The sequence below is a fragment of the Pelobates fuscus genome, chromosome 7, assembly GCF_036172605.1.
Source record: "Pelobates fuscus isolate aPelFus1 chromosome 7, aPelFus1.pri, whole genome shotgun sequence".
Classification (NCBI taxonomy): domain Eukaryota; kingdom Metazoa; phylum Chordata; class Amphibia; order Anura; family Pelobatidae; genus Pelobates; species Pelobates fuscus.
Window position 1 is genome coordinate 142,814,152 of NC_086323.1, and position 26,140 is coordinate 142,840,291.

General features: G+C 44.1%; 1 protein-coding gene across 1 annotated transcript in view; it reads right to left on the bottom strand.

Annotated features, from left to right (window-relative positions):
* Positions 1-23,428, bottom strand: part of LOC134568844 (coiled-coil domain-containing protein 3-like) — a 32,298-nt gene extending 8,870 nt beyond the window's left edge. The window contains exons 1-2 of the mRNA XM_063427532.1: positions 23,370-23,428; positions 21,295-22,128 (exon numbers count right to left, since the gene is read on the bottom strand). Of these exons, the coding sequence (XP_063283602.1) occupies positions 21,295-21,650 (356 nt within the window). The 5' untranslated portion in view covers positions 21,651-22,128; positions 23,370-23,428. The remainder of the gene's footprint in view (positions 1-21,294; positions 22,129-23,369) is intronic.
* Positions 23,429-26,140: the final 2,712 nt, after the last annotated feature.

The window sequence follows — 26,140 nt, forward strand, 5'->3', positions numbered from 1 at the left end:
ATCCTACATTCCTAAGGGATTTATGACCCATTTACTTTCATACGTTGGTTTAACTTTGATCCTACGTATTGATTTAAAAAATTAAGGCGAGCAGTGCACTGTCAGCTGGACTTAGTGTTTGCCCTTCAGAATGCGTGCATACTCCCAGCAGCGCTGTATTTATTATGTTCTTATTCTTCAGCTCACTTTACTCTAAATATTATTTTTTGCTACAGTCTAACAGATGTAAAAATGGTTGGAGGATGTGAAGCTCTAATCATCAGAAGAGTTAAAAGAACACTCTGTGGCTCCCATTCTGGGCCGGCGGTTGAATTACACCTGTAGCAGCAACGTTAAAATATTGAAGTAGGTAAATAATTTCATACTGAAACACACTGCATATACAGGGTCCTTGCACCATGACCACTTCAAAACACTGACGTGGACATGGTGCTTGGAGAATCCCTTTATGTATGAAACAATCCCTATATGCAACAATTAACATAGTGGTGATGATAGTGCTCGGTCCAAGTTGTGTGTACATTGTGTGCTCCCTGCCTGAACAATACAGACAAAATTGAAATAGAAGGCTCGGAGCTGTCCAGACTGTCTCATTGACACATCTAACGAGCATTCTCAAAATTTCAGCCATTTTTACAAATCGCCCAGGTAACAAGCCATTCTCACTTGTTGTTATCATGGATGGACCGATATTGATTTTTTTTTAGAGCCGATACCGATACTGATAATCTGTGAACTTTCAGGCCGATAGTCGATAATTTGCCGATATTCTGTACATTTACCATTTTGAAAAAATAAACTATTTCTAAAGGTAAATGCACAAAATATACATGCCAAATGTAGTGGATGCAGTGTGTTTAGACAGGGGAGCTGTGTGTGTTTGTGTAGTGGATGCAGTGTGTATTTGTGTAGTGTATGTATATAATGAATGCACGGTGTGTTTGTGTAGTGTGTATATATAGTGAATGCAGAGTGTGTGTTTGTGTAGTGTGCGTAAAGTGAATGCAGAATGTGTGTTTGTGTAGTGTGTGTATATAATGAATGCAGAGTGTGTGTATATAATGCAGGGTGTGTGTGTGTGTTTTTGAAGGGATGTAATTTGTTTAATTTCATTTAATTTTAAACATTTTATAATTATTTATTATTTTTTTTTAGTTCCCCATCCCTGCTTGTTACCTGGCCAGGGAGGGGGGACATCGCATTCCCTGGTGGTCCGGTGGCATTGACTGTGCATTGGGGGCCAACAGCAAGCTGTTACTTACCTTCCCAGCAGCTCCCTTGAATCTTTCATGAGATTTAGACAGGGGAGCTGAAGGGAGCTGCTGGAAAGGTAAGTAAGAGCTTGCTGCGGTCCTGGTCTATATTATCGGCAATATCGGTATCTCTATTTGCTGATACCGATATTGCTGAAAATACAGAATATCGGCCGATAATATTGGTAAAACCGATAATCGGTCGATCCCTAGTTGTTATGGTAGTTAGTCATCCTTTAAATGTGTTAAAGTGTGGAATAGATAGGGTGAGATAGGGTTTTGTAAAACACTAGAGGAGCCATTGATAATATATTAATTCCCAGATTTTACTATTAACATGACGTAAAGTCATGATTTTATTAAAGACACGGAGGCGAGTATTATGCATAACTCTTTCTTTATTTCCTCAGCAGCAAAGATAGAGGAATATGAATATTGTAAAAAATGAAGAAAAAACAGTATAGATACACAGGCAACCAATCACATAACAGAGGAAGTGAGTATATAAGGCCTGTGTTTCCCACAATCCCCCTCTTTCTTGCGAAAACCGAAGATCAGGTAAGAAGAACGAAATCCAACTTGTCCAGAACAGTAAATGGCAACCAACCGATAACATCAAGCTAAAAGAGAGAGAGAAATATGGTAATATCCAAACTCCAAACTGTAGACTTACCAAAACAAACTGTAGGCAAATCAATGAGAGAAAACTTGAATCAAAACACAATGTCGATATCTCCAATCATAGAAAACTGGGATCTGAAAAACATAATGAAAATCATTAATATAACATATAAATGACATGCGTAAATCACAACAAAAGACAGACCGAATTGAACTTACCCAAAGAATCCAATAGCATCTCATCCCAAAAACTCACCTCGGGAGGGTGGGAGGGAATAATACTCGCCTCCGTGTCTTTAATAAAATCATGACTTTACGTCATGTTAATAGTAAAATCTGGGAATTTTATTAAAGACACGGAGGCTCCTATTATGCAAGTTTAAAGCTGTGCTATCACTTGAGATGCGATATGTTCAATAGGTCTGAAATAGAAGTTGCGGAAGGTCGATTCCCTAGACCAGTCCGCTGCACGCATGATGTCCTCCAGTCGACAGCCGACCGCGGACGCCTTTGAGGCCATGGCACCTCGAACGGAGTGAGGCGTAAAAACCGAAGTGTCAATACCCGCTGAAGACAAAAGCCAGCGCACCCAACGCGCCAGGGTCGGAGTTGACACAGGTCGATGAGGCGCTTTAAAAGACACGAATAAAGGATGTAGGTCCAAGGAGCGGATAGATTGGGTAGCATCCAGATAGGCCTTCAGGCAGTCAACCGGGCAAAGAGCCGGACACTCTGGGAACCTAGGGTACACGAACGATTTGGATGCCGATTTTGTCCTTCTGGATATGTTGAAAGCGACACCTTCTGGGGTAAAAGCAATAGCGTCCCAATCCAGGGCTCTAACATCAGACACTCTTTTACACGATACTAAACAGAGAAGCATCACTAGTTTTGAGGACAATTGTTTGAGGCTCAGTTCATGATTAGGGTACCATGAAGAGAGGAACTGTAACATGATGTTGACGTCCCAGAAGACCGAGAAACGGGCTCTAGGAGGGCGAGCGAGGCGGATACCCTTGAGGAGACGACATACAAAGGGATGCCTGCCGACAGGCGAACCATCCAGGCCACTATGGCCGGCCGAAATCGCCGAGCGGAAAAGGTTGATCGTGCGGTATGCCTTGCCCGCATCAAATAACAACGTGAGGAACTCCAGGATCAGATGGAGAGGGGCAGATACGGGATCCATTGCCCGTTCCATGCACCAATTAGACCATGATTTCCATGAAGCCCGGTAGGCTGATCTTGTACCGGGAGCCCAGGCGTTATCGAGGAGCAGGAGAGTTGACCTCGGAACGTCCGGGACAGTCCAGGTTCCCCTGAAAGGAGCCACGCTACCAGAGGTAGTTGCTGCAGGAGCACCAGACCGTGCGAGTTCCCGTCCGGATCCAGAAGCAGATCCGGGAAGCTCGGAATCAAACGGGGGTAGTCTATCGACAACTCCAACAGGCGTGGGAACCAAGGCCGTGATCTCCACAGAGGAGTGACCAATGCCAGGCAACAATCGTGGCGAGCCAACTTCGAGATCGTTCGGGCAATCATGTTGAACGGTGGAAACGCATACAGGCATCCCGATGGCCAGTCTTGGAGAAATGCGTCTGTCGCCACAGCCGCCGGGTCCGGCCTCCAGCTGTAAAACTCCGGTAGTTGAGTGTTCAGACGGGACGCGAACAAGTCCATCCTGAACCGTCCCCACAGCTTGTCTAAGCTTTGGAATACCGAAACGTGCAAGTGCCAGTCTCCCGAGTCTCTCAAATGTCTGGAGTTCCAATCCGCGTCCGAATTGTCTAGACCCGGAATGTGTTCCGCTGTCACTGAGACATTGTTGGAAAGGCAAAAATGCCAAAAATCCTTTGCCAACAGGGCTAACATCCTGGATTTGGTGCCCCCGAGATGGTTTATATAGCGTACTGCCGAAACGTTGTCCATCTTGAGGAGAACGCAGCAGTTCGCTCGTCTTGGGGTAAGACTGCGAATCGCGAATGCCCCTGCTAAGAGTTCCAGGCAATTGATGTGCAGGGATCTCTCTATCTCGGACCATCTGCCTCCGGTGGAAACGCTGCCACAGCGAGCACCCCAGCCGTGTAAGCTGGCATCCGATTCGATCACCACGTCCGGGACAGAACCGAAGATGGCCCTTCCGTTCCATGCTTCCATGTGTGCCAGCCACCACGCCAGCTCGTCCCTGGATTCCTCGTCCAGCTGTACCCGAGATTCGTAGGAATGACCCGACCGGAGGTGTGAACCTTTGAGCCTCTGGAGGGCACGATAATGTAGCGGGCCCGGGAATATTGCTTGTATGGAGGCCGCAAGGAGGCCAATAATCCGTGCCAAATGCCTGATGGACAGGTCTGATACACGAAGAGCCCGTCGCAACTCCTTCCGAATTGCCTTCACTTTCGAGTCCGGTAGGTATAGAAACTGGCGGACGGAGTCCACCTTGAAACCCAAAAATTCCATCGACTGAGCGGGTTCCAGGACTGATTTGTCCCAGTTGACCATGAAACCCAGGTTCTGAAGCAGATCGATCGTCCACCTCAGATGTACCAGGAGATGGTCTCTGGACTGGGACATGATTAGAATGTCGTCCAGGTAAATGATCAACCGCACTCCACGGGTGCGGAGGAACTCCATTACAGGCTTCATGATCTTGGTGAAACACCAAGGAGCCGAGGAGAGGCCAAACGGTAGGCAGGTAAAGCGCCACCGCCTTCCGTGCCAGGTGAAGTGTAAGTAGTCTCTGTAGTCCACCGCTATCGGGACCGTGAAATATGCGTCCTTCAGGTCCAACTTGGCCAGCCAGTCTGACTGTCGAAGGAGGTCCCTGAGGCAGTGGATACCTTCCATCTGAAAATGTTGGTAGCGGAGGAACGCGTTGAGAGGGCGGAGGTTTATCACTGGACGAACTCCGCCCCCTTTTTTCGGTACCAGGAAGAGATTGCTCGTAAAGCCCGGGGCGGCGAACGGCAATTCTTCTATGGCGCCTTTGGACAACATCTCCTCGACCTCCGCGGAGATCATCCTGTCCTGATCTGGGGGAAGAGACAGTTCCCTGGGGACATAAGATTGTACAGGTAGAGAGACAAAGTCCAGGTGATAACCTTTCACACATTGTAGGACCCAAGCGTCCGAAGTAATACATGTCCACTCTTGGTGGAACAGAGCCAGCCTCCCCGCTACCCGCCCGTGAGCGACAGGGGAAGAAAGGGTACTCACCATAAGGGCGTCTGCCCGAAGCGGCACCGCGGGGGTATCTGGAGCCCCAAGATCTCCCTCTGGCCGGGAAGAAAGGAGGCGTTTTCGAGTCCTGAAATCCCCGGGACGGGAAAAAGGAACCTCTGGAGGTACGGAATGAGCCTCGGTAACCACGGCCGGGTGGACGGTTCCTGCTACGCCCGGCCCCTCCAAAAACTTTGGGCGCGAACATGCGCTTCATGTTCGCCTGAGCCTTGTCTATGGCCGTAAAGGTTTTAACGTAGGACCCCAGGTCCTTAACAAAAGAATTACCGAACAGGGCCCCCTCTTCGGAAGGGCCCGGCTCCGCTACCGTCATGGCAGCCAATTTCGGGTCAATTTTGAGGAGAATTGCCTTGCGCCTCTCAGAGGACATGGCGGTACTAGCGTTCCCCACTAGGCATATAGCCCTTTGTACCCAACCGATGGCTACATCCATGTCTAAAACCGAATCGCCAGTTCTAGTGGCGTCCAGCAGCTCGTAGAGCTTTGTAAGTGGGCCCAGGGTATCCAAGATCTTGTCCTGACAGCCCTTAAGGGAGTAGTCTAGGCCCTTTTTGGATTTCCAGCCTGATTTATTCAGGAACTGGGCAATTTGGGGGTCAATATCGGGAGTCTTGCAGGCCGAGCCCGGGAGGGAAGGCCTGGGGCATTCCGCCCGCAGCTTATTGCGACCTTCCTTAGACAGGGGGGTACGCATGCGTCTGGCCACATACTGGGCTATGTGTTCTGGGGGAACCCATTCAGCCGACCGGGGATGGCGGAGGTCGTCGGGGTCGAACAGGGGGTTACCCTGAGGGTCAAATAGCGTTTTACTATCCCCAGCGGGGTCCTGAACGAGGCCCTTAGTAACGGTAGAGGAACCCGAGGGGGTTACGCCCGTAGGGGGCAAATCCTCTTCCGAGCCATCCTCATCATAGGAGTCATACTCCATAGCGTCAGACTCATTTTCCACACTCCTGTCGGAATCCGACATATCATTGAGGGCTCTAGCCCGTTTCCATAATCTAGCCTTTTTAGCCCGGCCAGGGGCTCTTTTGCGCGTGGTATGCGCGCTGTCTGTGACCGCGTCAAGCGAGTCCATCATGGCAGGCATAGCCTGCATCGGGGAGTGGGAGCTGACGTGTTTAGCCTTAGCCCTTGCCTTACGGGCCCCAGGCATGGCGGGGGCAGGCGGGGGGGTCCCATCACCCAGGGGGGAGGGAGCCGCCAACGAGGGCAAAAGCATACTCTGCAGAGATTGGGAAAACGATGTGGACACCGCTCCCATGGCAGAGGCAAAGGCCTTTTGCAAGGATGAAGCCATAGTGGCGTCCAAGAGGGCATGGAATTCTTGGGAAGCTATATTACCCTCTGGAGCATCCTGAGAAAAGGTGCCAGTAGGGCCTACTTGCCCTTCATCCTTGTCTTCCATAATGGTAACAATTACTCACAGGTGACGTTGGAAAAGGTATGTAGAGCAAACAGGGTTGATTAACCCAACGAGAACAGAGAAAGATGCTGCTAGGTGTGCCAGGGGACCCAGGGAACGGCAGAGGCGGACAGCAGGCAGACCGCGAGCCGCAGAAAAGCAGTGGTGTCGGCCGCGAGTGAGCTCCGCCTCCAAAATGGCCGCCGCACGAGGAGGCCGGCGGATAGCTCTCGCGGTCCGGACCTACTGGGGGAAGGGGCGCGTGCACCCTATCCCCGCGGCACGTATGCAGAGAGGGCGAGAGACATGCAGCCGCGGTCGGAACAAACAGACCGCGGCAAACAGCCGCCCGTGGAAAGATAGCGAGCGAGCACCCAGCGGGGAAAAAACAACCGCAGGGGAAGTAAGGAGGAAAATCCCCTCCGCGGAGAAAAATAGTAATAGAGGGATGGGAAACCCACTAGGCACACCAGGAGAGAAAATGTTAAATGCACAAACAAACGAGCAAAGTGCAAACAGCAATAAAATTCAATAAAATCAATAATTGCTGAGAACATGTAGAGCAAGGTAAAATACTTAGCTGATCTGAGGAAGCAGCAAAGAAAGAGGGGGATTGTGGGAAACACAGGCCTTATATACTCACTTCCTCTGTTATGTGATTGGTTGCCTGTGTATCTATACTGTTTTTTCTTCATTTTTTACAATATTCATATTCCTCTATCTTTGCTGCTGAGGAAATAAAGAAAGAGTTATGCATAATAGGAGCCTCCGTGTCTTTAATAAAATCGGAAGTTGTATGAGACAGGACGTCACGCTAACAAATTGCTACCTAATATAAATCACATTACTCACAATGTATATGATGGATTTCTTTTAAATTTATACCAGATCCCAACAAGTAAAACTCAGTCTGCCAGAGTCTTAACACAGCACTTCCTGTGGGATTAATAGATACTCAGCCTGTCAAACAGAGTCTTTACTGGATATAGTCCATTACATTTGTACAGTTAAAGTTTTATGATCTCATCCCATCCTACTGGCTTGTATAGTGAGTTAGATAATACAAGAATTGCTCTTATGATTTGTTTCCCTCCGGATAGAATGCCCATCCGTCTGCTGCCTAGAAGCCAGACATTCATGGAGATCAAGGTCATCTGAGGGCTTTCTCATGGTTTTATTTATTTTTTTATTTGTTTTTAGAAAGATTTATCCCAAATTCTATGTATTTTTTTCAGCCTTGTTCTAACTGTAACTGTGAAGACTGGTAACGTTTGGTATAAATGAATGGGCTTTTTACATACATAACTCGAAAATCCCATATCTTAGGAAATATTCCAGTGGGTCTGCCACAGCCTGGAGACCGTTGACATTTTAAGCCACTGACCCGTGCACTGGTGGACTAGCCGGGGCCCTGCATAATTCCCACCTGGAGTACTCTGTCAACAGATATCGCATCACATCTCCAGTTTAGTTTTTTAAAATTCTTCATTTGTGATGTGGAATCAAACAGAAATATTAAGTATAGACAAAGTTATAACACGTTTTGTGAATAATAAAGATCATAAATCCAACCAACTTATTGATCTTTTGCAAGTTTCAGTAAGAATCTTCATTTTTATGGGTGTTTGGAAAAACCACTGCCTACATCTGACGAGCCCTTCACACACACATCCATTCACTCCTGCTCTCTTCCATACTCCTGGGGCTTATCTCCCCCCTATTCAAAGACGATTAACGAGAATCGGGCATCACTTAATATGTAACTAGTTTCTGCGACAACCTATGAGCCGCTCTGCTGAGCATCACAGTCTATTAGTGACTCTGTCTGGGCACAGCAGCACTGCAAAGCTATAGTGCCAGAACTATTTTAGTGAAGAACCCACAAGCCCTCTCCACCCCCTCTGCTCACCAACTCTCTTACATACCCCTGTTCTCACTCATTTACAGCGCTATGAAATCTGATGGCGCTATAAAAATATTAAAATAATAATAATAATAATAATAATTTACACACTCACTCCTACTAACCCCCGTATACCTTCAGACCAAGCGAGAGGCAAGGACTAGCAATAAAGAAAACGAGTAACAAATCTACACCTACCAAGTGGGCACTTAATGCAGAGTGTCTGCAATAAAGCATAACATAAAACATAAACATAGAATCAACGATTACAATAGTAAAAATAAACAAAACGCAAAAAATCCATAATTGAACGGGTGTTGTTCTTAGAAGGACCCCAATTGGGCACCACATCTCCAATTGTTTTTAATCAGCAGAAGAACAGTGCCTCCAAACCAATTAGGCTATTGGCCTATAGGGCAAAGGCCTCTTGTCAACCCTAACCTAATGTCAGTCCTATAATGTCCGATGCCCCCCTAATGGGCAAAATGTAAAGTATGATTAACATAGTGCTCAGTTCATGAAGGGTGTCTTACAGATCACAGTCGATTAAAAACATAATATTATCCCAGCAGTAATGTGGTTTGTTCTAGGCAGGGCCGCCATCAGGGCATGACAACCATAACAGTTGTCATGGGCCCGGCGGTCCTGGAGGGCCCCGAGCCCCACATACTGCTACAGTAAATAATGGCTGAGCTGGGGAGTTAAACAATCTCCCCAGCCAGCCTGCACTCAGCAAGGGGCCCGCACAGCCGTCCGCGGGCCCCTGCTGCTAAAAATGTTCTCCCTCCGTGCAGGGCATACTGAGGGGCAGCTAAGGGGCCTTCCAAAGACCCCACTAGGCTGCCCCACAGTGTGCCTGTCTCCAAACACAGCCTCACTGAGCTGCCTGTAACACTGCTCAGGGCAGCTCCGTGAGGCTTGTCTTGCAGGAAGTGACATCACCAGTCACAGTGAGCTGTGCGGAGCTGCCCTGAGCAGACTTACAAGAGGACCACCAGAAAGGTAAGGTTTGGGAGGGTTTTGGGAGCCACTACCCCCCCTTGCTCCCACTGCATCCCCTACCCCCCTTGCTCCCACTGCACCCCCTAACCCCACTGCACCCCCTACCCCCCCTTGCTCCCACTGCATCACCTACCCCCCCTTGCTCCCACTGCATCCCCTACCCCCCTGCTCCCACTGCATCCCCTACCCCCCTTGCTCCCACTGCATCCCCTACCCCCCTTGCTCCCACTGCATCCCCTACCCCCCTGCTCCCACACCCCCCTGCTCCCACTGCATCCCCTACCCCCCTGCTCCCACTGCATCCCCTACCCCCTGCTCCAACTGCATCCCCTACCCCCTGCTCCCACTGCATCCCCTACCCCCCTGCTCCCACTGCATCCCCTACCCCCCTGCTCCCACTGCATCCCCCTACCCCCCTGCTCCCACTGCATCTCCTACCCCCTGCTCCCACTGCATCCCCTAGCCCCCTGCTCCCACTGCATCCACTACCCCCACTGCTCCCTCTGCAGCCCCCACCCCCCTGCTCCCACTGCATCCCCACCCCCCTGCTCCCACTGCATCCCCTACGCCCCTGATCCCACTGCAGTCCATACCCCTTGCAGCTCCTACCCACTGCAGCCCATACCCCCTACAGCCCCTACCTCCCACCTCCCTCTGCAGCTCCTAACCCTTGCGACCACTGCAGCCCATAACCCCTACAGCCCCTACCTCTCTGCTCCCTCTGCAGCCCCTGCTCCCTCTGCAGCCCCTACCCCCTGCTCCCTCTGCAGCCCATACCCCCTACAGCCCCTGCTCCCTCTGCAGCCCCTACCCCCTCTGCAGCCCCTACCCCCTGCTCCCTCTGCAGCCCCTACCCCCTGCTCCCTCTGCAGCCCCTAGCCCCTGCTCCCTCTGCAGCCCCTAGCCCATACCCCCTACAGCTTCTACCTCCCTGCTCCCTCTGCAACCCCTACCTAATTCAGCCCCTACCTCCCTGCTCCATCTGTAGCACCTACCCCTGCTCCCACTGCAGCCCCTACCTCCTGCAGCCCCTACCTCCCTGCTCCCACTGAATCCCCTACCCAACTGCTCCCACTGCAGCTCCTATTACCCTTTGCACCCACTACATCCTGTCCCTCCTCTGCACCCACTACAGCCTCTATTCCCCCCTGTACCCTCTGCAGCCCCTTCCACTCACACCCTTTACAGCCCCTTCCTTTCGGCACCCTCTGCAGTCCCTTCCCCTTTGCACACACAAACATAAAGGGACACTATATAGTTACCAGAACAACTACAGCTTAATTTATATTATACAGCTTAATGTAGTTGTTCTGGTGAGTATAGTCTACCACTGCAGGGTTTTTGCTGCAAAGACTGCCTTTTCAGAGAAAATGCAGTGTTTACATTGCTGCCTAGGAACACCTAGGCGCTTCCTGTGTCAGTGTTGCAAAATGTGCAGCACTGACATTCAACATCTCCATGCTCTGCATGTCGACGCTGAACGCTTGTCATAGAGAAGCACATATATATATATATAGAGAGAGCGATTTTCGCACTACACACACTACATTCACTATACACATTGTGCTCTACACACACACACACACACACACTACATTCACTATACACATTTTGCACTACACACACACACTACATTCACTAAACACACTCTGCACTACATTCACTATACACTCTCTGCACTCACTACAAACACTACATTCACTAAACACACTCTGCACTACACACGCACTACATTCACTAAACACACTTTGTACTACACACACGCACTACATTCACTAAACACACTTTGTACTACACACACACACTACATTCACTAAACACACTTTGCACTACACACACACACACACTACATTCACTATACACACGTTTCACTCACTACAAACACACTACATTCACTACAAACACACTACATTCACTATACACACTACATCCACTACAAAAACACACACTCTGCATGCACTATACACACACCTACATTCACTACACACACACTCTGCATCTAATGCATGCATACAAACATTACATACATTACACAAAACGTACAATCTGCATCCACTATACACACTGCATCCATGACACACATACTGCATCCACTATACACACTGCATCCATGACACACATACCGCCTCCACTATACACATTCTACATCCACTATACATACCGCATCCACTATACACACACACACACACTTCATCCTTGTGGGCGGACTCGGGGCTGGCCCCGGGGGCCCAGATCTTGAGCTGTGTCAGGGGCCCTAAAATTTCTGATGGCAGCCCTAGTTCTAGGCTTAATGTTACTGCAGCGTTAGGGAGGTAAAGTAATTGCAAGCTCTATAAATAGATAAGAACCTTTACTAGTGTCAAGTTGTAAAATACAGAGACCTGTGGAAAAGAGATGTCACTGGTTTTACAGGCAGACTGAATTATAAAGCATCTTAGCATGTCATAATATGAGAAGGGGACTGTTTATCTCCCTGTGTGGTCTTGGATTCTTTCAGAGTTATCTCAATCAGTGAATAACTCCCGGGAGACATGGCTTCTAAAACTGGACACAAGGCTCCTGCCATTCTGCTTGTTGTGGTTATGTCTAAGGGGATTCCGCTCTTTTTCCTATAACCCATTTTGCACAGTTGAGTCCTGGAAAGATTAACAATATGAAGCAAATGCTGACATAATTTAGCTTTGTCCATTCATTGATTTGTGCAACAGGACAAGCTGGTGTGTCAGCACTCAGAAGCCATGATCATACTGTATAAACGTACTGAGTGTGAGAAGGTGCGGTACCCAGCATACAGGGTGGGCCAGGATGTCTTACAGTGTTTAGATTGCCCACTCTTGGTTCTACAGACCCATTGGTTAATGGATAAAAAAATGATCCTGCACCAAATGTTACTGATGGGTATAATTATAGTGCAGGTGGTGAGATTCTTCTGAATACCTCCCAAGTGTCCCTTCTTATGAGTGTCAGTCTCTATGTTTACGATCAAACCCCTCTGCTCTGCTCAGTATGTAAACTTATGAATGACGGCATGTAAATTTAAAAACAGCCTCTTATTCACCTCCATAAGGCTACTAAAATCGACAACTACAGAAATACAGATTGTGAAGAGTAAATGGAAAGTGTAGACTTTAGTTTTGCTTTGCTAAAACTGCTGTAGATGGATTGTGAATGGTTTCCATATTTCTGCATTTGCTGATTTTAGTAGCCCTACAAGGTTGAATAAAAGTATGTTTTACTGGGAGTGTGGAATTTATGCATTCTCATTCATAAGTTTTCTTACAAGGATTCCTACGTGGAGGGACAGACCATCGCAGGGAGAATTTAGCTTAATGCGTTTGTAGTTAAGTTTTTATGTCACTATGTATCACTATGTACACCACAAAACTGGCAAGGTTCATGGTGAAAGTTGTCTGTATAATATTTCCCAATCTTTCTACACCTTTTCTTATTCCATTTTATGGCAAGGGTATAGCATACGGTATCATAAAAAAAAGCGTGTCATGTGACAATGTAAGTGACAATTTAAAAAAAAAAAAAAAAAGCCCAAACTATACATAAAGGGGTACTGCGATATGGGTGAGTCAACTTTCAAAAACATCCAAAATAACACATACAAACTTATAAGACTTAATGAGGGCACATTCTATGAACGATTGATAGGAACGGAAAGCTCCCCATAAGTAGAGGGAATGTTCACTAATCCATAAATTTGGGGTTATTAACATGTACAAATATGTAATAGAATACAAATAAAAGGGTGGGCTGTACCTTTAAAAATGTTAAGTGCAAATTAGTGCATCAAAATAGTGCAAAAGGAGTGTGTATTCAATATAAGCACACTCAAAGTAACATATGTGCAAAATTGCAAGTGGATAGTGATAAATGTTAAAATAATAACTTACAACAGGAAAATATGTCTCCTTTGATGCTCCAATCAAGTTAAAACATATATAAAGAAAAATACAACAAGGAAAGACATAGTATAATGTTGTTGAGGAATAGGTATTAAAAATAAACAAAAATAGGAATATTACTCACAAAGGAAGAGCAGTAAAAGTCTGCTCTAACTTGTCCAGCTTATTAGTTCACAAACCGGGACTTGAATGGTGGTGCAAAATAGCAGGATGCCAGCTCAATCAGAAATAGAAAACCTTTATTGCTTAAGTAAAATCCAAGATCACCGTTCCTATTTGGAAGTATAATAACCATACATCAGTGTTATATGAGAGATATCTACCAGAACCATACGAAATTCGACACTGCAGGTTACACTTCCTGGAACTCAGAGTTCCGTCCGATCACGTGATGACGTGATGACGTAATTAACGTGATGACGCGTTTTGCCCAATCGGCTTCCTCAGATCACGTCCTGATGTAGCTGGTCCTGCCTTTTAAAGCCCATACCTTGGGCGTGGAGTCGATTAGTTGGTTGAATTAATTCCCATAGTCTCGTTCATAAAAACGGGGTAGATCCACTAAATGTCTCAATTGGGAAGTCCCATAAAGCATGTAGAAATTGATGAAAATAGCCCAAAAATAGCAAAAAATAAATAGCAAAAATAACAGCAAAATAAAGAAATAAATAGATCTATTTCATGAATGTCCATATAGTCCATATAGAATGTCCATATAGACAACAATAATAAAGTCCATATAGATATTCACAACAATAATAAAGTGTATGGTGTTTTGTGACCTTGTACAAATGTAGGTGCTGCTCTACCTTTATTACTTCAATATTTGCACTAATATTTTATACTTATAGCGCCTTTTCTGCTTGTTTGTTTTTTAACATTTACAAATATGTATATTCATAAGTAAACCCACATCTCTAGATTGTAAGCTCATTTGAGCAGGATCTGCATCAACCTATTACTCCTGTAACATTCTGTAAATGTCTCATTTATTGTTAAATCTTCCCCTCTTATAATATTGTAAAGCACTACCGAATATGTTGGCGCTATAAAAATACCATACCAATAATAACAATAAAGTCAAAACATAAAATGTGTCCCAGAAGGTGGAGAACATTGGGCATGTCTAGGAGATGACATACGTCCATATGGCAAAGTTTGCACATCAATCTCCTGGGAGCCTCCAGTTTAACTTTGTGAACCACCTTCCCATGGAATACTGAACCATTATGGGTGTATCTTCATCCAGTTTGTATCCAGAGATGCTGGGTTAAAGCCACAAAAAAACACATCAAAACAAAACAGAATAAGGGCAGAGCAGATTGATAAAACAAAACTATAAAAATATATAATTAAATCTACACCAAATGGCTGAAGCAGAATAATGTTTGTGCTGTATATTGGTCAGATGAAACTGAATGTAGCATCACCTGAAATTAACATTCATTATTGAAAAGGAACACTCCATTGCCGAAAAGAATCACTGTTTAGAAGATAAAGCCCAATGAAGAAATGCATGCATTTATTATAAATTGTTTCACTGGGGGTATATCTAAAATCGACTTGAAAAACCTGCAGATCTCTTGTCAGAAGCCATTGCAAGCTCTCCCCTTCTTCCCAGCCCAGACTTTATGTGGCTGTCCAATCACACACTTCCCAATGCAACTCAATGAAAAGTATTTTCAAGGCAGGTGCTTTGACCAATTGTCTGCCTCTGCAGTTTATCTCCACTGAGCTATCCAAACCAGGAAGTAACACGACTGTTGTCTGATTGACAGCTGGGGGAGTGTAACAAGGTTAATTTATAAAAGTGCTGAGATCTACACTTTCTGTAAAATAAGAGGAAACACTCTTCACAAATGAAGCACTTCAGCAAATCAAAGTGCTTTAGGGATCTGGAGTACCCCTTTAAATAATTCTTATTAGATTCTTTGTCATCAGGCAGAAAATGAGAAAGTTCAGCACATAACATTGTTGAACAAACAATTGATCAAGTTTGACCCAAAAGACCCAAGAAAGGTAAGAAGAAGAAAGAGAAGAATAAGAAAGCCGTAGAGTTGAAACTACAGCCAACAACGGATTTCCTAGAGGTCCCAAATGACCTTTAATCAATTTCTTTTTAGGAGAATAAACTAAAATATCCCCAATCACAAGAAGGATTGATCAACTGGTTCAAGACAAATTTGGTAGCGGCCATTGGTGCTAAAGCAGGGGCCACCAGTTCAATAAACATATGTTTAATCCAATGGGAGGTTAATACATTGAAATTCCAATGCAAAAATATAAGGTAAAGTAGGGACTACTCTTATGGCCAATGTAAAATTGACAAAAGGCAGAGCTTCTGTTATCAACTTTATTTGCCAACTGAAAAAGGCACCTTCTTCATTCTCACACTTTGTTCTGTAATCCTCTGTTTTGTATTCATTTACACCTGAAAAAGGACACTGAATGGAAGAGCTTCTGGTAAGAATATCTCCCATTTACTTCTTCCCATTCCCAATACCAGCAGCCATGCAGCCTTTGGAAGTAGTGGGGGTCTTTACAACTTCTGCAAAATGAGTGTTCCAATTTAAATTCTGGGTTGAGATTCTGAGTTGGATCCCCTACGACGACTGAAAGGGGTTCATCATATTAATAAGGTGCCAAGCAATTGCCCAATAGCAAAGTTAATGTAGCTGCTTTGCCTTCTGCTATGCTTCGGAAACCTAATACAACACTGGCAACAGTCTAATGAAGGAGTTTTGCTGAACCGATGATGAATGGCCCCCTGGGATTTATAATTAAAGAATGGGTCGCCAAACTTGTACCATAGTTGTATGGTGAAGATTAGGTTGGTTAATTGAATGCAGGAGTATACAAGATCCTTCACGAACCTACTCTAACTACTAATCAAGATCAGAATGAAGTACATCAAGTACAAGGTTTGGTTCACAAGAAACAGACTAAAACCAGACTCCAATATTAAAGTGGCTCTATCAACCTACCCCCACCCAAAATGAATTTTTCATACAGATAAAATCTTTATGAAATACTCACATTCACCTTGTTGGCATTTCACAGAAATTCCAACCCAGTCAGAAGATATACTGAGACAAAGTAGAGACCATTTTGTTTTCAGCATTTTTCCTACACCTGATCACCATCCATAGAGATAGCAAAAACCCTATCTCTATGGATGATCCCATGATCTCTCAGGATCCTCCGTAGACCTCTGTTCTGTACTCATAATGTCTCCTCCTGGCCGTGGACGCACCGGGAGCTGAAGAATGTGCAGTGGCTCAAGATGGCGGTGCCCGTGAGTAAGAGGATCAGGTGAGTAAATCACACCTTTCCCTGCCCCCGGCCACTGGACTCCTGCCAGTGATGTCACCAACTCACCATCAGGGATCTTTGCAAAGTATGTAAAAATCCCAGACCGTGACAGAGACGCTTTAATTAATGCATTATTAAAGCAACAAAATAGAAACTGGATTTAAAATTTGCAGTTCCTGTTAGTATAATTAAAAGCATGTACATTACCGGAAGACTGATTTTTTTTTGGCAAATTAAGGCTCTCTAGCTGCCTATCTAACACCCAGGGCCAGATTAAGAGCCCAGTGGGCCTGGTGCTGACAATTATGATGGGGCCTAACTACAGAATCTTATCAACCAAAAACACTAAAACAAACACACCTCTCAAGAGTCATGTATCTGATGGAGTTGGTGTTGGAGGGAAACTCAAAGGATGCAGCTATAAGAAAACACATACTCTATGCTAATCTCTTTATCTAATTAAAGTAAATCCATTCCCCATAACAGCAGTGTCCATGGGCGGGGTAAAAGGGTGCGCCACTGACGCGAATCATATGACCAGAACTGCCAAAAGGGGCAAGCATGCCCAAAAAGGGGGCATGTCTGTCCAAAGAATTGGAAGGCCAGCCTGACATCAATGTCCCTATGTACCACAGTGTCAATGTCCCCATGTCGCCCAGTCCCCTAGTCTCCCAGTGTCTGTGTCCCCATTTCTCCCAGTGTCCCCATGTCTCAGTGTGTCCCGTGTCACTAGGATACTAGGGGACACTGAGAGAAATGGGGACACTGAGAGACCTGGGGACACTGGGAGGCATGGGGGCACTGGAAAACATGGGGGCACTTGTGAATACAGACATGGGGACAATGGGAGACATGGGGACACAGACACTAGGGACACTGGCTGGGAGGCATGGGGACACAGACCCTTGGGGACACTGGGAGACATGGGGCACTTGTGGACATAGGCAAGGGGTCACTGGGAGACATGGGGACACTAAGGACACAGAGACATGGGGACACAGACACTGGGAGACATGGGGACACTGAGATACTAGGGACACTTGCTGGGAGACATAGGGACACTGAGATACTAGCTTGGAGTCATGGAGACACTGGGAGACATGGGGACATTGAGAGACATGGGGACACAGATACTGGGATACTAGGGGACACTGGGAGCCATGGGGACACAGACATTTGGGGAAACTAAGACACTAGGGAAACTGAGAGACATAGGGACACCAACACTAGGCACACTGGCTGGGAGGCATGGGGACACAGACACTTGGGGACACTGGGAGACATGGGGCACTTGTGGACATAGACATGGGAAAACTGGGAGACATGGGGACAATAAGGACACAGACACTGGGAGACATGGGGACACTAGGGACACTGGCTGGGAGACATACGGACACTGGGAGACGTGGGGACACTGAGACACTGGCTGGGAGTCATGGGGACACTGAGAGACATGGGGGCACAGATACTTGGAGACCAGGGGACACCCGGAGCCATGGGGACACTGAGACACTAGGGACACTGGCTGGGAGACATTGAGACACTGTGTCCCTAGTGTCTCCGTGTCCCAATGTGTCTCCCTATGTCTCACAGCGTCCCCATGTGTCTGTGTCCCCATATGTCTCAGTGTCCCCACGTCTCCCAGTGTCGCCTAGTGTCTCAGTGTCCCCATGTCTCCCTGCTGCCTTTCCCCCATTCTTCACATACCTGAGCTGTAGTCTGTCTCTGCAGGCTGGGAGCTGCTGTCTGGACTCTCTGTGCTGTGTAGCTGCTCCCCCGCAGATCAGTGAGTAGAGAGTGGCAGGGAGATGTTGTAACTTGCTATCCCTGCCTCTCTCCATACACAGTGACCCCTACTGGCCGGTGCTGGTATTGCAGAGTAATCTCCGTTTATACGGAGACAAATATTTGCATTTGTATTGCCGGTATAACTGCGATACCGTCACGGCCAGACAGCCTCCAATACCAGCTGTGCCTTAACCCCTTAAGGACACATGACGTGTCTGACACGTCATGATTCCCTTTTATTCCAGAAGTTTGGTCCTTAAGGGGTTAAAATACCAGTCAGGTGGCAAACCTAAGAGTAGTCTGTAAAAAAAAAAAATATATATATATATATATATATTTTTTTTTTTTTTTTTTTTTTACAATGGGCCTATTCCATGGGCCTGGGAATGGAGCTGCAGCTCCATCAGCCCCTATGTTAATCCGGCCCTGGTAACACCTTAATGCAAGCTACAGTAAATTTTGCTGAGAGCAATGGGAGTTGCAGTGTATTGTTACCTTCTAGAAGTCTTCATATTAACCAACTCTGCCCTGCCGATAATTCCACTGCTGAATAAATGTAATATGCCACGTGTACTGCATTTTCTATCTTTTTTTCCCCTCAGTTGACATTTCAATAAGATTTGTAGTAACATTTTTGAAAAACGAGATAAAGACATACAAAAAGCAAACGATTGAGAATAGCTACCAATCTAAAATAAAACTCTAAAAGAGTATAAAACCATTAGAGGGATATAAATTTAGGTGGAGCCTAGAGTGGGCATATTTATATAAGGAGGAAGGGGAGGGGGGAAGAGAGAAAAGAATAAAACACTTGTTATGAGTGCTTCTGATATACAAGAAAAGTGTCACTTCTGACCAAGTTTATTATGGGAAGAGGACTGTAATTACTTTCTCTTTTTTTTTTTTTTTTTTTTTAACACATGACAGTAATAATAACAAAGTATTTAACCCGGAAAGGTACATTCAGACGACTCTGGTTTCCAAGTACGTCCTGGGGTTATTAGACATGTTGGGCATAAAACATCAAAGTAATTATAGATAGCATATACGCAGACTGCTAAGCAATATATCATTTTATAACAGTAAAATAAAATAATAATCTCATTAATCATGAGTCTAGCTCAGTTATATGGTGACAGTACTGTGCCCCAGTTGGAGAAGGGTGAAATGCTAGGCTGTCTTTTGTACAGTCCCGGTCATAGTTCTACCTATGCCCTCCATGGGCTGAACAGAATCCCACCCAGTGACAGTCAGTCACACTGTAATTACAATCTTTTTAATAGCATTATCAGTTTAATAAATTATCAGAATAATAATTCCACACTAGGCTGCATAGGATCAGGTGGGTCAGCATCCATAAACCCTTGGCTGATGATGTTAAATCATTACTTCTCGAGTGATGACTCCCTAAAGACTAATTTCCAGTGTTACTCAATGTACACCTATATTCTACTCTTATGGGCAATGTACAACTGACAAAAGGCAGAGCTTCTGTTATCAACTTTTGGTATTTGCCAACTGAAAAAGGACACTGAATGGTAAGAATATCTCCCATTTACTTTTTCCCATTCCCAATACCAGCAGCCATGTAACCTTGGGAAGTAGTGGGGGTCTTTACAACTTCTGCAAAGACCCGCAAAGTGACTGCGCCGATTTAAATTCTGGGTTGGGATTTCGAGTTGGATCCCCTACGACGACTGAAAAGGGTTCATCATATTAATAAGGTGCCAAGCAATTGCCCAATAACAAAGTTAATGTAGCTGCTCTGCCTTCTGCTATGCTTCGGAAACCCAATACAACACTGGCAACAGTCTAGTGAAGGGGTTTTGCTGAACAGATGATCAATGGCCCCCTGGGATTTATAATTAAAGAATGGGTCGCCAAGCTTGTACCATATGTAATTACAGTTAGTTGTATGGTGAAGATTAGGTTAGTTGATTGAATGCAGGAATATACAAGATCCTTCACGAACCTACTCTAACTACTAATCAAGATCAGAATGAAGTACATCAAGTACAAGGTTTGGTTCACAAGAAACAGACTAAAACCAGACTTCCATATTAAAGTGGCTCTGTTTAACCTACCCCCACCCAAAATGAATATTTCATACAGATAAAATTATTGAATAAGACCACCTTCCAGTTAAGTACACCTCAGAATAAATGTCCTTCATCTATTTGTAAAGGAATCATGGGAGTTGTAGTTCAGTACTAGCTGGTGAATCAAACTTTACCAATCTCTATCTCTGTAGAAAATCTGACTTGTTTTTAAAATATTCACACCAGGACCAAAGCAGTTTAATAGGAAAGGCATGCACTGAAATTCATTCTGTGGGGAAGCAGTGCAACAGAAAATACCAAATGGCAAATTTAACTTTAACTGTTTCAATGCTTGGGGGAAGACATTAGAAGTAGCTCTGGAGTAATCCTGAGTCATATGACAGAATTATTAATTGTGTTCCTACATTTGTACCAACCCCTGGATGTTAGGCTAAGGTATCACATACTTGAAAACCAGAACAATCTGAATGTACCTTTCCGTGGTTATTATTATTATTATTATTATTATTATTATTATTATTATTTGCTAGTCGAAAAAGATTGTGGGAAAAAAAAAAAGAATCAAATAATTGTCATGTGTATTTTGACGTGGCCACATGGAAGTTCCATCAGAGCCTTACGTAGCATCCTCTGTAATCTGTCTCAAGAGCAAAGCATTTTGGGACAGATAACTGTAAGGGACAAAAGAGCACATCGAACTCTTATGTGACTCTCTCAGCATACAGTTAACATGGTGTAATGAATGAATCCCCATAAGCCATACATTAAATATATTTTGGAATGGATTAGTGGTTACCTTAAAAAGAAGTAATAGGAATTATTTTCCATCACAGTGTACGAGTGGCAGGGAAAATAGCCCAGTCCTGTTATATTAAGCCTGGAACCAGCAGGAACCTCAAGCATGCTCCCCCAGCCTTGGTCGCAGACCAGCTCAATTTCCGCAGAGTAGAAGAGGTCCGAGTCATATTGCCAGGGCAAGTAGTTGTACACACTGTAACTGTCCTTGTGAATTGCTAGTACTTTGGCAAACATTATAGTTTCCACCAGTTCTGCCCTGCAAGCTTCTGTTTGTGGTCTCCAGTCTTGGGGTAACTGGCATCCTTTTAGAAGACCAACCACGCCAGCCAGAAAGATAAAGCCAGAAACCAACATCTTAAACAGTGAACCAACCAATGCCAAAAATACGTACTCTTCTAAATATCTTCTGAATAGCTATCGACTGCTTCTGTTAGCCCATCCAAAGAAATCTGCGAGTAGCCAAGGACCAGCCAAGATTAAAAAAGCTTAAAAAAATGATTCCAGACCTCAAAATCCCTGCCAATATTAAATCTCAGGAAAATGTAACTCTCAAGATAACAAGACGTCTTCCAGCACTGAACCTTGAGGAGATGGTGGAGAACCTTCCAACTTTCTATGAACGACTTTGTTTTTATTTCCTTTTCTTTTTTAAAAACATTAAAAACAATTCAAAGACTTAAAAAAAATTAAAATTTCTTTAATAGCAAGCCTTCAACTAAAAAGAAACAAAAGGTTCCAGGATATTGGTCTCTTTGTGCTCCAGGTCATTCACTGTGGATTTTTTCCATTACTCTTCACGCCATCCTTCTGCTGGGAATGCAGAGCTTGCAAGCTGTATGGGATAGGAAGATGCTTGTGGTTAACAGCGAACCCTTGGTTGAGGCTGTGTGATGTTGAAGCTTTAGCTATGGGCAAAGGCTGACACTCAGTGAATTAACTACAAATTCCTGACAAAACACAGCAAGGATCAGTTTACAACTGTGTGCAGCTCAGACTCAGATACAATCGTTTAGTGCACTGTGCATCTTGATGTATAAGAGTTTTCAATTCTCTCTTCTGTCCCTTTCAAACTTTTCATGCCCAGCTCCAACTCACCCTATATCAATTGCAGAGACACCTATTAAAGACTAACCTGTCTGGGTGTTTTGATTTTTTTTTTTCTGCATAAAATTTCTTGTATGTCCTGTAGGGGGGAAAATCAAAAAAGTCCATTGAAAATTCAACATTCAGAAACCCCAGATGAGCTTGGCCATGTGATCCCTTTAAAACGTCAGTTCATAATGTTACAAATGATTTTAGGATCTAAGTGAAATCAGAGCTTGAGTACACCCCACCCCCTCCCCACTTTGAAACATGCACATTTTTCTGATTAAAAAAAAAACTGGTTTTGTATGTTCCTCCAGACGCTGCTGTTGCAGCTGCAGGGATTTTTGTCTGTGTGCAGTTTCATAAATTGAAACCATAGCTTGCAAAGAAAAGCAATTTTAAATCTATTTTTTTGGCATTATAATTGTTGGTGTATGGAAAGGTAGCATTCATTAATTTGCTTCCAAATATTCTATCTGAATAGAATGTCAATTTATTTATAGAGTTCACTAGAGTAACAGAGAAACAACTAAAAAGAAAGTGTTTCGTGATTATAGCTCGCATCGGACAACCCATGGGCTAAGCAGAGAAAAAGCTTTGCTAGGGTAAAAAAAATAATGGGTTGTGAGCCCTCCAAAAATGTGGTGCTTATGCCTAAGGCACCATCTTTGACCCCAATTCCACTGCTTAACACGCCTTTTGGTATAATCACACTTCTTTACAGACACACATAGATACACATACAGACGGATAGACACACACACAAACATGCACAAGCACACACAGGCAGTCACAGACACACATACACAGAAATACAAAGACATATGCACATGGACACAGGCGCACGCAGAGACAAGCCCAGAAAGGTATAGACTACATTCAGACACAGACAGGCACACAGACAAGCACATACAAACTCAGACAGATACATACAGACAAGAACACACAGGCATACATATACTCAATAAATAAAAGATGGCCCTGTACCTTGGTTGAGGGAAAAGCAGGCAGCCATTCAAAGTTTCAGCATGGCTGGTGGCTGCAATCCTTCTGTGATAGAGACACATAGGAAATATGACACTCTATCACATTCATAATTACATAGTAGTCTAGGTTGAAAAAATACTAAAGTTCATCGTCAACCTTGAAACCCTAGACGAACGACTTTCAGGAGATAGGAACTACTGACTGGGGGGGAGCATTTGCTCCCTAAAAGCCAGGGGGAGCATTTGTCTGGTGTTCGCAGAGGAACCCCCGAAAGTTGACCGGCCATGGACCTCATTTTTCTGGAACTGTTGTGGAACATCACTTCATGGCTGGACGGTCGGTACTTTACCCGAATTACAATTCCGTTCTACTGAATAGATCTGAGCACTATTTGGACAACTTGGACGCTCAGATCTGGGCTATGGGGGCATGTGGGGGGGGATATAAAACTTGTGAGGTTCCTGTGAATTATGAATATGTTTTGGGGGTGTTTTACGTATGTTTAATGTCGTTTCCTGTAACTGGGAGATAATTGAGTGAATCAGTTTTGACTCAATTTTCTCCCAGACACAGGGACGCCTAGAAGGGGCTTGTGTATTTTTGAATGTCTGTGCATAAAAGGTTGAGTTTGTGTGGAATAAATCAGTTGTACACCCAGAACTGTGTGTCATCCAGTTACTGGGAGGGATAGAGCTATTTACTTCATAGCGCCTTGTTCCAGAATTCCTGTCTTCACAGATCCAGCTGAGGAAATGTCCTTGTCAGGACTAGCGTTCCGCTACATTCGGTCAACCAAATAGAATGGTCAGTCCAAATTCAGTCAATGATTATTTTTGAGAATTCAGTTGCATATTTTAAGCTCGGCAGATCCCTGGTTTATTTCTTATTTATTTTATTTCTTCAATTTATTTTCTTTATTTGATTGTGTTGCTGTCCCCTGACCATTTTTTTGGCACCACAGACGGAATACCAAATCACAATACAAACAAATCTGTTGGCTATAGTCTGTCATTATTTCCCGTTTCCTGAAACGTACATGTCGCGCTTTGGAGTTAAAGAATTTAGACGACCCACTGACTGGCTACAATTCAAACAATTTGAAATTTGTTTGAAACCGAATAAAATAGTCTAAATGAAATCATTATAATTGGCAAGGACTACCTATTAAAAGGTTCATACAAAGAAACAATGGCCAAACGTAGACATTATTTGGAATTGATGGAAAGTCTCCCTACTCCACTGCATAAATTGATATATTCTGTGTCAGGGTTCTGTTCCTGCCACTACATAAAGGATATACAACTATTGCTCGACATCCAAATTGTATGTATATAATGTATAATTACACATATACTAAAATTATACCATGGATTGAAAATTATTATTATCGCAATTTATATAGAGCCAACAGATTCTGTAGCGCTTTACAATATTATGAGAAGGGGGATTTAACTATAAATAGGATAATTACAAGAAAACTTACAGGAACGATAGGTTGAAGAAGGCCCTGCTCAAACGAGGTTACAGTCTATAGGAGGTGGGGTATAAAACACATTAGGACAGGAAGTTGTACTAAGTTCAGCATTTCCAAATACGTACTCATTACATTGATTTGGATGGATGGACACAACCAACACTCCTTATTACAACTCATTTTCTTTCTAGAAATATGTGTTTTATATCTTGTGACTAAGCTCCTATAAACTGTCTTGTTATTTGAACTGTTAAGATTTTGTTAACAGATCACTCTTTCTAGGATTAGGAGATTGGGAACAGTAAAATGATTGATTAATATAAATATATACATATTTTATTTTTTACAGGTATTGGGTTTCTTTTTAAGAGAAATGTTTGGAAGACAATGCCTGGATATATTTATGGATGGAGGTAGGAGATTTTATTAATAGTTTGATGGAAGCCTTGGTACCCGAGGATGAGTTCCTAATAGTTAACTAGGTTGCAGGAAAGAATAGCCGCATTGGGAGAGAATTGTTGGAAGAGATCCATTGAGCTTATTTGATTTTTCTAGACAGGCTGTTTAGCTGTAAACCTTGCAAGACAGTGATCAACTCACCACAATCTAATATTTCATGAATAGATTCCAAAAAACTAGACTTTGGTGGTTCCTGTAGCGGCTGGAATTCATACAGACGTTGTTGATATTGTACCTGTTTAATGCCATCCTGCCTCTTTCGTTGTACCTTATGTTGCATTGTATGGCATAGCCACAGGTTGCTAGAGGAGTGAATGCCCACATTGGAGAAGATTTACCAACATCTAATGTTCTAACAAGTAATGTAATGTACTAAATAGATAGAAATCACCATGGAAACCAGTGGAATCAGCAGGCGACGTTCCATTGTTGACTCCTCCTTCTTTGTATTTTTGCACCACTTTTTAGAACTGAAGACTAAAAGTCTTTACTACTGTATCTGTTTGTGAGAGGAACTGACCTATGGACTGAAAAGGAACGAGGCCAATTGATCAAAGAGTAAATGTGATTACAAATCAATTGTTGTCTAGAAAAAATAGTCTGAATTTACTTTTAAGGTACATCTTGGATATCTTTCCTGCACCCCACAGCCACCACATTTGCATATGTATGTATATGTATAAGTGTGTGTGTGTGTGTGTGTATATATATATATATAGAAGGCTTGGCCTGTAATTGTGGGAGGCACTTAATTTCCCTATTTAAACCCAGTAAGCCCCTGCTTACCTGTCTTCGACGATCTCGGAAGTGCTTCAGTGTACTTCCGGTTTACAGATCC